At 34.7% G+C, this 14,429-nt stretch overlaps 1 protein-coding gene across 3 annotated transcripts in view; it reads left to right on the forward strand.

The window, feature by feature from the left end:
- Positions 1 to 14,429, forward strand: part of USO1 (USO1 vesicle transport factor) — a 93,518-nt gene that overhangs the window by 14,677 nt on the left and 64,412 nt on the right. For all 3 annotated transcript variants that reach the window (XM_014787800.2, XM_087434435.1, XM_004430842.2), the window contains 3 exons: positions 4,122 to 4,208; positions 4,286 to 4,350; positions 11,690 to 11,766. In XM_014787800.2, the coding sequence (XP_014643286.1) occupies positions 4,122 to 4,208; positions 4,286 to 4,350; positions 11,690 to 11,766 (229 nt within the window). The remainder of the gene's footprint in view (positions 1 to 4,121; positions 4,209 to 4,285; positions 4,351 to 11,689; positions 11,767 to 14,429) is intronic.

Here is a 14,429-nt window from a genome sequence, read left to right on the forward strand (position 1 = left end):
TATACCTTTAACTTATTATACTTTATTTACACAACTGTCTTCCTCTGCAAGCTCCTTGTGGCCAGAGACCATATCTTATTTTGGTTAGCACAATGTGTATATACTCACTGAGTATAATGTCTGTGCATTCTAGTCTAAAAAAATTTGCACTTTTATCCAATAGGCAGCAAGGAGCCAACTGAGGATATTTTTATTATGGTAGTTTATATTTTATCAATTAAGAGCTGATTTCATCTTATTTTGATGAGCAGAGGGAAGATAGCATCATTAAAAGATGAGTTCAATCAGTCGTGAAAATATCCTAGAAATTCCAATAAAACATAAATCATTTCACTTTATTCCATTATTGCTCTTTTCTGCTTATCAAGGTAAAACCTGTTAATTATAAAAATTCAAGCATCAGAAATAGAAAATGAACATTTCCAGAAACCCACTAAAAGACAGTATAGTACACAGTCTTAATTTTTCTATACATGTTCACATGGTTTATTAATGATATGGTTTTAAACCAAAATGAGCTTGTGCTAAACATACTCTTTACGGCTTTCTTTTTTTCCACTTAATATATCTTGGACATCTGTTCATGTCACTACATATGGATCTGCTTCATTCATTTCATCAACTGCGTAGTGTATTTGTACCATATGTTAACTGTTCTTTGATTGTTGGATGAACATTTAGATTTCCTTTTTTTTTTTTTTAATAAACAGTAGAAGTTTATTGCTCACAGTTCTGGAGGCTGGAAGCCTGAGATCAGGGTGCTAGCATGGTCGAGTGAGGGCCCTCTTCTGGGTCACACACTTCTTATTATATTCTTACATGGCAGAAGCCAGATTTCCTTTTTTAGCTTTTAAAAATATTGCTACAAAGAACATTCTAGTATATAACATTGTGTAGTTGTTGGGCATGTTTTTAGAGGATAAATTCCTAGAAGTAAGAATGCCTGGCTGAAAGGGTCATTTTAAGTTGTAATCGTTTTTGCCAAATTGCCACTTTTTAGGTTACCTTCCCTGTGATAGAATATAAGCAAGTTCATTAATCTATATCTTTGTGTATCCTGATAGTTTTATTTTAAAAATAATTTTGTTGAAGTACATAGAAAAGTACATGTCATGTATGTAAACCTCACAACCTGAACACACCCGTGTAACCAGCACCCAGATCAAGGAATAGAACATTACCGGTACCCCAGAAGTCCCCTTTGTGCTCCATTTAGTCATTGCCTGCCCCTGTGAGTAACCACTATCCTGACTTCTAATAACATAGAGAAGTTTTGCCTGGTTTTTTATTTTATGAAAATGGAATCATAGTATGTGGTACTATTATTTTCATTTTTATTTTTGTGAGTCTGATAGATAAAAATAACCTCTTTGCTCTTTTAACTTGTCTTTATCTTCATAATGACTGAGATTATTGGTGTATATCTCAAAGCTTTTTAAAAAAATTAACAAGGCTCAAACGTTAGCATGTTAGAATGAAAAATAAAAGACTGAAAATAAAAACAAGGCAAACCCCGGGCCTGCCCGGTGCCAGTGGCGCAAGTGCTTAAGTGTGCGCACTCCGCTGGGGCGGCCCAGGGTTTGCCCATTCGGATCCCAGGGCGCGCGCCTATGCACTGCTTGGCATGCCGTGCTGTGGCGGTGTCCCATATAAAGTGGAGGAAGATGGGCACTGATGTTAGCCCAGGGCCAGTCTTCCTCAGCAAAAAGAGGAGGATTGGCAGATGATAGCTCGGGCCAATCTTCCTCACAAAAAAAAAAAAAAAAACAAAGCAAACCCCTAAACTCTAGAATTATGATCATCTCCCTCCAATATTCCTAAAGCTAAGTTTCTCCACCAGCATCAAATAGCATTCACGTTTCCACATTCAACAAATTATGATTGAAGGGCTTCCAGACTTGGAAGTTCATATTTTGACGCAAGTCTCTCTATACACTAACCAAAGATGGAGCTGAGGCTGGAGTTCAAACCCTGCATGGTACTGGGATCCAAGGGAGGTGGGATCCCAGATCTAGAACCAGTGCTTGAGGTGTAGGGCTAGGAAAAAGCAGAAAATGCCTGCAAAAGAATCCCTATTCATGATATCAGCTAGAGAAAAAAATTAACAAAAGGTGTATAAGACCCAAGTAGAAGAAATTACAGTTATGCTTAGGAAAACTGTTTTTGGCCTAAGAAATTCTTTAAGCTGAGAGTAATGAGGTTCATGTTTTCAAGAGATGATTATGTAGTTTTTCTAATGGTAAAAAAAAAAAAAAGAAAAGAAAAAGATATTATAGTAGAAAAAGTATCAACCAGTTATTTAATAAAGAGAAAGTTGTATTATTTCCATTTTGGAAAGTCAGTATAATTATTATGAAAGTAGATATAATTTAAGGTAGGAATAATTTCTCAATGTGAGCAGTTAGAATGAATAAAATCAAAAAGTAAAGCTAGGCTTGGTTATCATACTGTATCTGTAGTATGAAGAAATGTAAATGAGCATAGTAAACACTTTTAGAAGTCCTGTAGTGCAGAAACTTGTTTAATTTTGTATAATCTTGTATTTCCCACTGGTTCTGTGATGATAGGAAATTTATTAATATCTTCTCAGACACTAGAAGTCTGCAGAATATAATTTGGAAAATATTATATGTATTTAAACACCATTAATTCAGATACATAGGGTGCAAAAGTTTGAGTGATATGCCAAAATTTTATTTGTAGAATCTTAGAACTGTCATTAAAGAATGAATAATAACTTTAAATAGTAACTGACTGTTAGAGCTATAGAGGACCTTAGTATAGTGGTTTTAAAACTGTTATTTATCAGATGTTTTCCAAATATTTTCATCCAGTCTGTTGCTTAGCTTTTCCTTCTCTTAATAGTACCTTTTGAAGAGCAGAAGTGATGAAGTCCAATTTATCATGTTTTTCTTTTGTGGATTGCACTTTTAGTATGATCTGAGAAATCTTTGCATAATTAAAGGTCACAAGGGTTTTCTCCTATGCTTTCTTCTAGAAGTTTTATGTTTCCAAATTCTTTTTTAATGCAGTTTTACATACATACACAGTTTGGTACTTTTGCTTCAGTGGGCTCATAATTTACATATAGTTTTACAACTTGCCTTTTTTTTTTCTTTTTTCTTTAGGAAGATCAGCCCTGAGCTAACATCTGCCAAGCCTCCTTTTTTTTTTTTTTTTTTTGTTGAGGAAGACTGGCCCTGGGCTAACATCCATGCCCATTTTCCTCCACTTTATATGGGACGCTGCCACAGCATGGCTTGACAAGTGGTGCGTGGGTGCGCGCCCGGGATCCGAACCGGTGAACCCCGGGCCACCGCAGCAGAGCGCACGCACTTAACTGCTTGCGCCACCGGCCTGGCCCAACAACTTGCCTTTTTTTTCACTATTTATTAAATCATAGTATTTTCATGTCAGTACAGTTAATTCTTTTGAGTAGCTGCATTGTATTCCACCAAAGAATGTACCACAATTTAGTTTTGCTTCTTTTGATGAACAGTTGTTTCTAATTTTTTCGTATTATAAATAATGCTCCAAGGTTTATTTTAAAATTCAATTTGAATTTTAATTCCTGCAAATTTATTAAAAGCTTTTATAATAGAGACATTTCATCCTTGTAGATTTTGAGGTACACTTAAAACTTAAAATTTTTGATATACAGTTCTGACTTTTCTTTTTCAAATATATAGTGGAAATGTTAGGGAGAGGTTATGATGTAAACAGTTATTAAAAAATTTTTTTTAAATAACTTCTCATTTTCTACTAATAACCCTTATGGATTATGCTCCCCTCTTGGTTCAAACAGTCATAATAGGCATATTTATAAAACTCTAGCTCTACTAATGATTTCCCTTAATTCCGCAATGTATGTGACTTATTTTATTTGACTTCTCTTCCAGCACTGCCATTTTCAAGTCTCTGTGAAAAATGTGTTTATCTTTGTAATGAGATTATAATACCACCTAAGTAATCACTTAGATTTGTGAAAGACCATTTCCATGACATCCTATTTATTGATTTTTTTTTTTTCCAAAATTCAGTGGTATAAATTTTTGGGAAAACTTCATGTTTCTTTTTTGTTCTTTTTATTCTGTTAATGCTATTTCATTTTTCCGTGACAGATTCAAAAGCTTTGTGACAGAGTAGCTTCATCTACTTTACTGGATGATCGAAGGAATGCCGTGCGTGCTCTCAAATCATTATCTAAGGTCTGTAACACTTTATCAGTTATTAAGTTCATTAAGTTGGATATTAGGTACTTTAATAACATTTTTCTTTTTTGCAGAAATATCGCTTGGAAGTGGGTATTCAAGCTATGGAACATCTTATCCATGTTTTACAAACAGATCGGTAAGTCTCTATTTAATCATTTTTCACCCTAATTTTTCTTGAAATTTTAATTAATCTGTTTTAGAGTCACTATTCCAGAAATGATTTACATATTAAGGTTATCAAGTTTTTACTTTCAGTTGTAATTTCAATAAGTATTGGACACTAGGTGCAAACCACTGTGCTAATAAGCATTAGGAAAGACATAATCTCAACCCTCAGGGGTTGAGAACTTTCCATTATATAAAAATGGAATGAAGTAACTGCTAATTAAAGACTTAAGATTTTGAGTTTGAACTGGGCAAATGGATGTTTTGATATTCACTTAGATATATATATGATGTACTATTCTATAACATAATATGCATATTATGTATTAGGTATCCAGACTTGCTTTTTTTGGAAAAATAAACTATACTAATAGAGTGAAAGCATTAAATCTGAGCATATTTTAAGAGAAAGATCACTCAGCCTATTTTTAGCTCCTCCAATTTCTCTTTGAGAGATTATGTCTGCATCTTTGGTTTTAATTAACAACTGTGCATGGATAGCTTTCAGATCTTACCTCTAGTTAAATATATCTAACAAGCTTTAGCTGCTCAGTGGACATTTCTACTGTATCGAAATCTCTCACAGGTATCTCAAATTCAAAATGTTCAAAAGTTAATTTATCTCTGGATGTCCTGCTCCTAATTGCCCCCCCATGGCATTCCCTACAACTGTCTTTTGACCAAGTTCACCCCAGTTGATAGCACCTTTCCATTCAAGCAACAAACTGGAGGATTCGTGCTGAACTCATCCCTCTTCTTCACCCATTATGCCCATCCAGACCAAAAAACAGCTGGAATCCATGAATTTCTCTCCATTTCCTTTGTTAGTCTTACTTCTGGCTCTCAAAATCAATCTCTTAAATCATTTTCATAGCCTCTGTTTAGCTATCTTTTGCTACAAATTACCTCAAAACTTAGTGGCTCAAAATAATAAATGTTTATTATCTCACAGTGTCTGTCAATCAAGAATTCAGAAGTGGCTTAGCTAGGTAGTTCTGGCTCAGGGGCTCTCATGAGGTTGAGTCAAGATGTAAGCCAGGACTGCAGTCATCTGAAGGCTTGACGGGGCTGCAGTGTGTGATTCCAAGATGGCTCTCTCACGTTGCTGTTGGCAAGAGGCCTCAGTACCTCACCACGTTGCTCTCTCTCTAGGGCTGATTGGACATCCTCATGATATGGCAACTGGCTTCTCCCAAAGCAGGCCATCCTAGAGAGAGAACAAAGCGAAAGCCATAATGCCTTTAGGACTTAGTCTCAGAAGTTGCATACCATCAATCCCACCACATTCTATTTGGTAGAAACAAATACAGCCTGTACTTAAGAGGAGAAGAATTAGGTTCCACCTTTTGAAGGGGGCTGTATCACAGAGTTTAGGGGCATAGTTTAAAGTCACCACTACCTCCAAATTCTATTCTTTGCTTCTGATCTCTTTGTCCTTCCATTCAGTCTATACTTTGTAACAATTATTTGTCTGAAAAGTAAATCTTCTATCACTCACCTGTTTAATGCATTTCACCAGCTCAGTGCAGTGTGAAGTTCAAGCTCCTCAAACAAAGCAAAGCATAAAAGCTTTTTAAAGATCTCAGTACTGGCTGTCTGTCTAACCTCATGGCCTCTTTTTCAGTTGTATTTCAGCAGTGCTCAGCTGCTTCTTCAAAACAGAATCTTTGTTCTTCTTCTCAAACAGCATAACCTACGTTGGCTACCTTTCCAAAGCCAACTAATTCTAGTGTGTTTGAATAAATGCATTGGATATGTTGGGCCTGTCTGTGTTATTAACACCATAGTAGGTAACTTTGGTAGGCAGAATAATGGCCACTCCAAAGATGTTCACATCCTAATCACCACAACCTATGAATGTTACCTTAGATGGCCAAATGGACTTTGCAGATGTGATTAAGTTAAGGACTTGGAGAGGAGAGGTTATGCTGGATTATCCAGGTGGGCCCAGTGTAATCCCAAGGCTCCTTAAAAGTGGAACAGGAGTGCAAAAGAGGAGGTCAGAATGAGGTGCTATGAGAAGATCCAGACCTGTTGTTGCTGACTTTGAAGATGAAGGAAGGGGGCATCTAGAACTGGAAAAGGCAAGGGAACAGATATTCCCCTAGAGCCTACAGAAAGGAAGGCAGCCCTGCTGAGACCTTGGTTTTAGTTCAGTGAGACCCATTCAGACTTCTGACTTTCAGAACTGTAAGATAATATATTTGTGTTGTTTAAGCCTCTAAGTTTGTAGTAATTTGTTACAGCATTAATAGAAACTAATACAGTAACCTAAGTTAGTTATCTGCTTTAAACAACATTCCAAATTAGAGAAAATAGAGCCCTGACCCAAAAAACTTTAGTGTGGCGATTACACAAACGTGTAATCTTTCTTTTTTATTCCGTGTATCTTTAGTCCACATGTGCATTTTCTCACTGAGTCTTATAAAGTTAATAATGAAATGACTACCATCTCAATATGAAAAATAGGATGCTACAAGAGTGGTGTTTATTGTCATTTTTAGTGCACAGCAGAAAATAAATATGTAGATACTCATATCTTGATATAAAGGTTAAGTAATAGATTTTTAAAAACGTTTATTGCACATTTACTATGTTGCTAGGCACCTTAGAAGTAGGGTGTACCATATAGCCTTGTAAATGTGTGAACTAATCATTGTATCATGGTAGAGGCTGCTGGGTGGGGTTTTTTTCTTTTTGTTTAATTTATTTTTTTCTCCAGGTAACATTGGTTTATAACACTGTATAAATTTCAGGTGTACACGATTGTATTTCGACATCTGTGTAGACTACATCGTGTTCACCACCAAAAGTCTAGCTGCTATCCATTACTGTACAAATGTACCCCTTTACCTCTTTTGCCCTCCCCTTACCCCCTTCCCCTCTGGTAACCACTAATCTGTTCTCTGTATCTATGTGCGGGTTTGTTGTTGTTGTTTTTACAACGTGGATGGACCTTGAGGGTATTATGCTAAGTGGAGTAAGTTAGACAGAGAAACAGTATAATTTCACTCATATGCTAGGTGTTTTATTGTGCCTCCTAGACAACAAATAAAGCCAAACTTCTATGAGCTTTCATGTTTCATTCCCTGTCTTGTGCTAAATTCCCTTTCCATTTGCCTCCACACGTAATTAAAGATGTCTTCTGTTTTCAAAGTATTCTGTGGGTGTTTGTAACTTCATTGAATGTAAAGGTCTATATTCTGTAGCCATCTCCTTCCACTTCTCATCTTCATTACTATTTTATGCTTATTCTCCTGGCCTATCCAATTAACATGCTCAGAATCCTTCCACTGAATCCCCTTCATCCTTGGCTGCATCACAGAGAGCTGTGTACCGTTCTTGGCATGGCTTGAAACTCTCCATCTCTCCATGTGTCTGCTTCCCATATAGCCATCTGATAAGAGACTGCTCATTTTCCTATGTCCCACACTCAGGGCCTGAAAGTTATCTATTTCTCACTGATGTTTCCAAACCATGACACCTCATTAGTGTTTTTTTTAATTGAGATATAATCTATATACCATAAAGTTCATCAGTGGGTTTAGTATATTCCCAAAGTTGTGGAACCATCACCACTATCTAATTCCGGAACATTTTCATTACTTTAAAAGAAATCTGGTATCCGTTAACTATCATTCCCTATTCCCCTCTCCCCACAGTGCCTGGCAACCACTAATCTCCTTTCAGTCTCTATGGATTTGACTATTTTGGACATGTTCTATAAATGGAATCATACAATATGTCGCTTTTGTGTCAGGCTTCTTTCACTTAGCATAATATTCCAGGGTTCATCCATCTTGTAACGTGTATTAGTACTTCATCCCTTTTTATGGCTGAATAATATTCCGTTGTGTGGATATACCACATTTAGTTTATCCATTTGTCAGTTGATGAACATTTGAGATATTTCATGGATAATACTGGTGTCATGAATAACACTGCTATGAACATTCGTGTACTAGTTTTTGTGTAAACATATGCTTTATACATAGGAATGCAATTTGAGGAATTGCCAAACTCTTTTTCCACAGAGGCTGCACCATTTTACATTCCCACCAGCAGTGTATGAAGGTCCAGTTTCTCCTCACCAACACTTCTTATTGTCCTTTTTTATAAAATGGCTATCCTAGTGGATGTAACTTGGTGTCTCATTGTGCTTTTGATTTGCATTTTCCTAATGACTAATGATGTTGAGCATCTTTTCATGTGCTTATTGACCATTTGTAAACCTTTTTTTGGAGAAATGTCTATTCAAATCCTTTGCCCATTTTTAATTGGGTTACTTGTCTTTTTATTGTTGAATTGTCTATGTATTCTGGATACAAGTCCCTTATCAGATATATGATTTGCGAATATTTTCTCCCATTCTTTGGGTTGTCTTTCACTTTCTTGATAGCGTCCTTTGAAACACAAAAGTTTTTAATTTTGACAAAGTCCAATTTATCTGTTTTATCTTTTCTTGCTTATTTGTTGTCATATCTAAGAAACCATTACCTAATCCAAGGTTTTGAAGATTTGTGCCTGTGGTTTTCTTCTAAGAGTTTTATAGCTTTAGCTCGTTACATTTAGGTCTTATATCCATTTTGAGTTAATTTTTGTATGTGGTGTAAAGTAGGAGTCCAACTTCATTCTTTCACATATGGATATCTAGTTGTCCCAGCACCATTTGTTAAAGTGACTGTTCTTTCCCCGTTGAATGGTCTTTGCATCCTTGCCAAAAGTCCACTGAAATAAATGTTAGGCTTTAATTTTAGACTCTCTATTCTGTTGATCTATGTGTCTGTCCTTATGCCAGTGCCACGCAGTCTTGATTACTGTAATTTTGTAGTAAGTTTTGAAATAGGGAAATGTGAGTCCTTCAGCTTTGTTCTTTTTCAAGGTTGTTTTGGCTATTCTGGATCCCTTACATTTCCATACAAGTTTTATTATCAGCTTGTCAATTTCTGCAAAACAGGCAGCTAAGATTTTTATAGGGATTGTGTGAATCTATAAATCAGGTCAGGGAATATTACCATCTTAACAATATTACATGTTCCTCTTCATGAACATATAATATCTTTTCATTTATTTGAGTTTTGGGTAATTTCTTTCAATAGTGTTTTGTAGTTCTCAGTCTACAAGTCTTTAGTAAAATTTACTCCAAAGTATTTTAATCTTTTTTATGTTATTTAAATGAAATTTTCTTAATATTATTTTCTGATTGTTCATTACTAGTATATAGAAATAAAATTGATTATTTTCTATTAAGCATGTATTCAACTTTGCTGAATTTGTTTACTAGTTCTAAAAGTTGTTTAGTAAATTCCTTAGTACTTTCTATATACAAGATCATGTCATCTGTGAATAATGTAGCTTTACTTCTTCCTTTCCGATCTGCATTCCTTTTATTTCCTTTTCTTGCCTAATTGCTCTAGCTAGAACCTCAACTTCAGTGTTGGATAGACGTGGCTAGAGGGGACATCACTATCTTGTTCCTGATCTTAGGGGTAAAGCATTCAGTCTTTCACTGTTATGTAGGAAGTTAGTTATTGGATTTTCATAGATTCCCTTTATCATTTTGAGGAAGTTCCCTTCCATGCCTCATTTTTCAATTGTCTCTTAAAAGATACCCCTCAAAATTTCTCAAAAACAAAATGATAATAATAATTTTATTTTTTTAATTTTATTTATTTATTTTTTCCCCCAAAGCCCCAGTAGATAGTTGTATGTCATAGCTGCACATCCTTCTAGTTGCTGTATGTGGGATGCGGCCTCAGCATGGCCGGAGAAGTGGTGCGTTGGTGCGTACCTGGGATCCGAACCCCGGGCCGCCAGCAGCGGAGTGCATGCACTTAACCGCTAAACCATGGGGCCGGCCCTAATAATTTTAAAAATCCACTTCATTTGAGATTTACATCCTCTGGTTGTGACCCACTTTGTCCCTCATCTTTGCCTTCATCTATCACTCCTAATCACTTTTTTTTTTTTGAGGAAGATTGGCCCTGAGCTAACATCTGTTGCCAATCTTCCCCTTTTTCTTTTTTCTCCCCAGAGCCCCAGTACATAGTTGTATATCCTAGTTGTAGATCCTTCTAGTTCTTCTATGTTGGATGCCACCTCAGCATGGCTTGATGAGCAGTGAGCAGATCCGCACCCAGGATCTGAATTGGCGAACCCTGGGCTGCCACAGCGGAACACGTGAACTTAACCGCTATGCCACTGGGCTAGTCCCATAATCACTTTTTTATATTCACTGAATCTTTGTGACCTGTATCTCACTCATGCTTTCCACTCTAAATGCCATCATCATTCATCACGCTTTCAAAATTTGTCTGCTCATCAACAACTACAAAATCTTATACTTTCTGATATTATAAATAGTATGTTTACCATAAGACTTTTTTTTTTTTTTTTTTTAGAAAACTAAGTATAGAGCAGGGAAACAGATTCTAGTAGTCCAACTAGAGATAAAACTATTATGTTTATACAAACATATATATTATATAAGCATATATATATGTATCACAAAACATATATATAAGCACACACACACACCCATAAAATTACCTGGGTTGTACTAATTTTGCTGGTTTTAAAGTTGGGTTTAGGGGCCGGCCCGGTGGCGCAAGCGGTTGGGTGCGCGAGCTCCTCTGCGGCGGTCTGGGGTTCGCCGGTTCGGATCCCAGGCGCGCACCCGATGCACTGCTTGGCAAGCCATGCTGTGGCGGCGTCCCATATAAAGTGGAGGCAGACGGGCATGGATGTTAGCCCAGGGCCAGTGTTCCTCAGCAAAAAATGAGGAGGATTGGCAGATGTTAGCACAGGGCTGATCTCCTCACAAAAAAAAATAATAAAAAAATAAAAAATAAAAATAAAAAAAATAAAGTTGGGTTTATTTTATGAATTTATTTATAGATTTGTTTTTTAATATGTATAGATACATGAATGTATATGTATTTTTTGCTAGATGGGATCATTCTGTAGATTAATTTTTATATTCAGTTTTTTCCTACTGGCATTAAATGAGAGGTATTTTAATTACCATGTCATTAGACATTCTTTGAAAATACATTTTTTATTGCTGTTATATGTATGGATTTACCATACTATTTTTTTATTATTAGACATTTGGGTTGCTTCTAATTTTTCGTTATTATAAATAAACCTGTACACATTCTTACAGTTTTCACTAATATTTTCTTAGAGAAGGTTTTTAGAAATGGAATTAATGTTTTATTCAGTCTTGCTAAACAACCATCTAAAAATGGTCATAACAGTTTACATTCTAACTAGCAGTGTACAAGTGTAATAATTTTTTTTTTTTCCAGTGCGGATTCTGAAATAATAGGTTATGCTTTGGACACATTATATAATATAATATCTAATGATGAAGAAGAAGAAGTAGGTAAGTTTCTTTCACTGTGTTTTCTGTACATAAAATTAACTGGATTGTGCCAATTTTGCTCATTTTAAAGTTGACTTTATTTTACAAATTTATGAGGGTTTTTTTCCCTTTTTTCTTTCTTTCTTTTTTTTTTAATCAAAAAAGCAAAGACAAACTTAGTTGGAAGGACAAGCTTAGTTTCGGAAAGTATCTTTACGATGATTGCTTTGTATGTGATTTAGAGACGGAATGAGATTCTTCCTTTTTAAAAAATATTTTTCCCTCTCTTTGTATTTGGTTTGAATTAAGCAATGTGAATATTAATAATCTCTGCATTAACTAATCATTTTTGGCTATTGATTGAAAAATCAAAGTATTTTATATATATATTATTATCTGGTGAGCAATATGAACTTAGAGGGGTTTTTCCTAATAAATACTTAAACTTTTAACATAGGATTTATGTTAATTTATAAAGGACAACAATTTATTAAATTTACGAAGTTTTCTTTACATTGTTTAGTGTGAAATGATATGAATCAGTTTGAAATCCACACATTGCTTTGGTATATCCTTCTTTTCCTTTTTTGTTTCAAATTACTTGCATACTTAAAATAAGGTAGTCTGTCCTTTATTTAATTTGTTTTATTGTCGGTACGTGAAATATTTTACTGGAAGTCTGTATACATTTTGTTCTACGTATTGTAAAATCATGCATTGAGTAACATTTCATAATGCTGTGGAAGAGTGCATTCCTCATATCAGGTTGCCTGTTGCAGTGGGACATAGTGAGACAATCATTTCATTATTCTAGACAATCAGAAGAATGGACATGTTTGTGTATTTTATAAGTCTAATTTAGATTGAAATTATAGGATCTTTCAAAATTCTGAGTAGACAAATCATAAAGAAATATCGATGATATTGACTTTGCGCATATTTTATTTAAAAAAAAGTAGAGCAGAAATATATGTAGACATTAACTTCACAGAATACCAATAATAGGAACATTTGAAACTGGGTTGTATTGAATAGTCACAATTTCTTAGACTTAAATATCTTTGTCTTAAAATTTTATTTCTCTGTGATACCTAGCTTAAAATTTGACTATTAATTTTTCAGGGATGAAAAATCTTTAACAAACATAATTTGGTACCCATGGAAAAAGAGGCTGTCAGTCACGTAACAATATTTAAATACAATAGACACAAGAACATGCTTTGAAGAAAAAGATACTTATTTTTCCTAGTTAGTTCTCAGAAGAGAAAATTAGGTGCAATACACTTGTTAGAACACGTTAAAGAAAAAGACTAGATTTTCAGATTAGAAATTTAGCTCTTTTTAGTTAGTTTGTAGTGAATAGTCTTTCTGTTTCAAGAAATTATGTAGCAGCAATAATTTTTAGTTAGGAGGTTTTCCTTTGTTAAAAATTTATAATATAATCATGTTTCGAGTCCAGTTTTTGTTTCTCTTTATGTATTTGGGCTCTTTATTTATTTTATTTATTTTTTTTTTGCCCCCAAAGCCCCAGTAGATAGTTGTATGTCATAGCTGCACACCCCTCTAGTTGCTGTATGTGGGACTCGGCCCCAGGATGGGCAGAGAAGCGGTGCCTCAATGTGCACCCGGGATCCGAACCCGGGCCGCCAGCATCGCAGCGCACGCACTTAACCACCAAGCCACAGGGCCGGCCCTGGGCTCTTTATTTTTAATTCAGCATCCAAAAATGATCCTTTGGATAAAACAGGAAAAATGATTCTTTGGAGAAACAGTAGTAGAATCACTTTTTCTAGGGAAGATTAAAATAGAAACTTAAACCTTCTTCTGAAAATTTATTTAACCTGAAAGAGTCGATTAAAAAAAAATTAAATATTGAGAAATATGTTCTTCAGTTCTATTATTGATACTTTCCCTCTACTGCTTCATCAAAAGGTAATTCTTTGCTGACTTAATGAACTTCATTTTAGAGTTCCTTACCTTGGAGATATTTTATAAACCTTTAATTTATTGATAGATTGTCTCAATCCTGAATATATAGCATATGCCATATCTCTTTTAGGCTATCTCAGGTATTTGAGTAAAATGAGTATGAATCTCTTCTTCCAAGAGATTATATTGCTTATTTGACATTTTTAAGCTCTTATTTATTTTATTGTGAATACTACTACAGAAGAAGCTGGTTTTGTTATCACCCACTTTTTATGTATTTATTTTGTCTACCTTTTCAGATGATGTTGAAGGTAAAAGATTGCATTTACATATGCATGATGCTTTTAGGCATAATTTCTGATAATATAAAAGGACACTGTCAAGTGATGTTTCTTCTGGCTGGTAAAAAAGTCTTGAGATTTGTTTCACTATATAAGAATTCCTTATTTAAAGAGGAATATTTGATAATCTTATATTGCTATTTATTATTTCTATGACTACTAAATCTATTGTCCAGAACACAAAAAATATTCTAGTGCATCTTTTAACAAAATTAAAAATTTTTCTCTGCTAGGACAATCTGCTCGAATTACTTTTTGTGTACTTCTTGGGAAAAAATTTTTGAGGCAGTTTATTTAAAAATAAAAATAATATTTGAATATGTACACATACATATTTATACATAGAAATTTTATCAATATTCAATAAGAACTGGAAGGTATTCTAGTTCAGAGAATACACTTATGTTGATATTG

Source organism: Ceratotherium simum, chromosome 8 (assembly GCF_057802395.1).
Source record: "Ceratotherium simum simum isolate JZ-2026a chromosome 8, ASM5780239v1, whole genome shotgun sequence".
In the NCBI taxonomy this organism is placed as follows: Eukaryota; Metazoa; Chordata; class Mammalia; order Perissodactyla; family Rhinocerotidae; genus Ceratotherium; species Ceratotherium simum.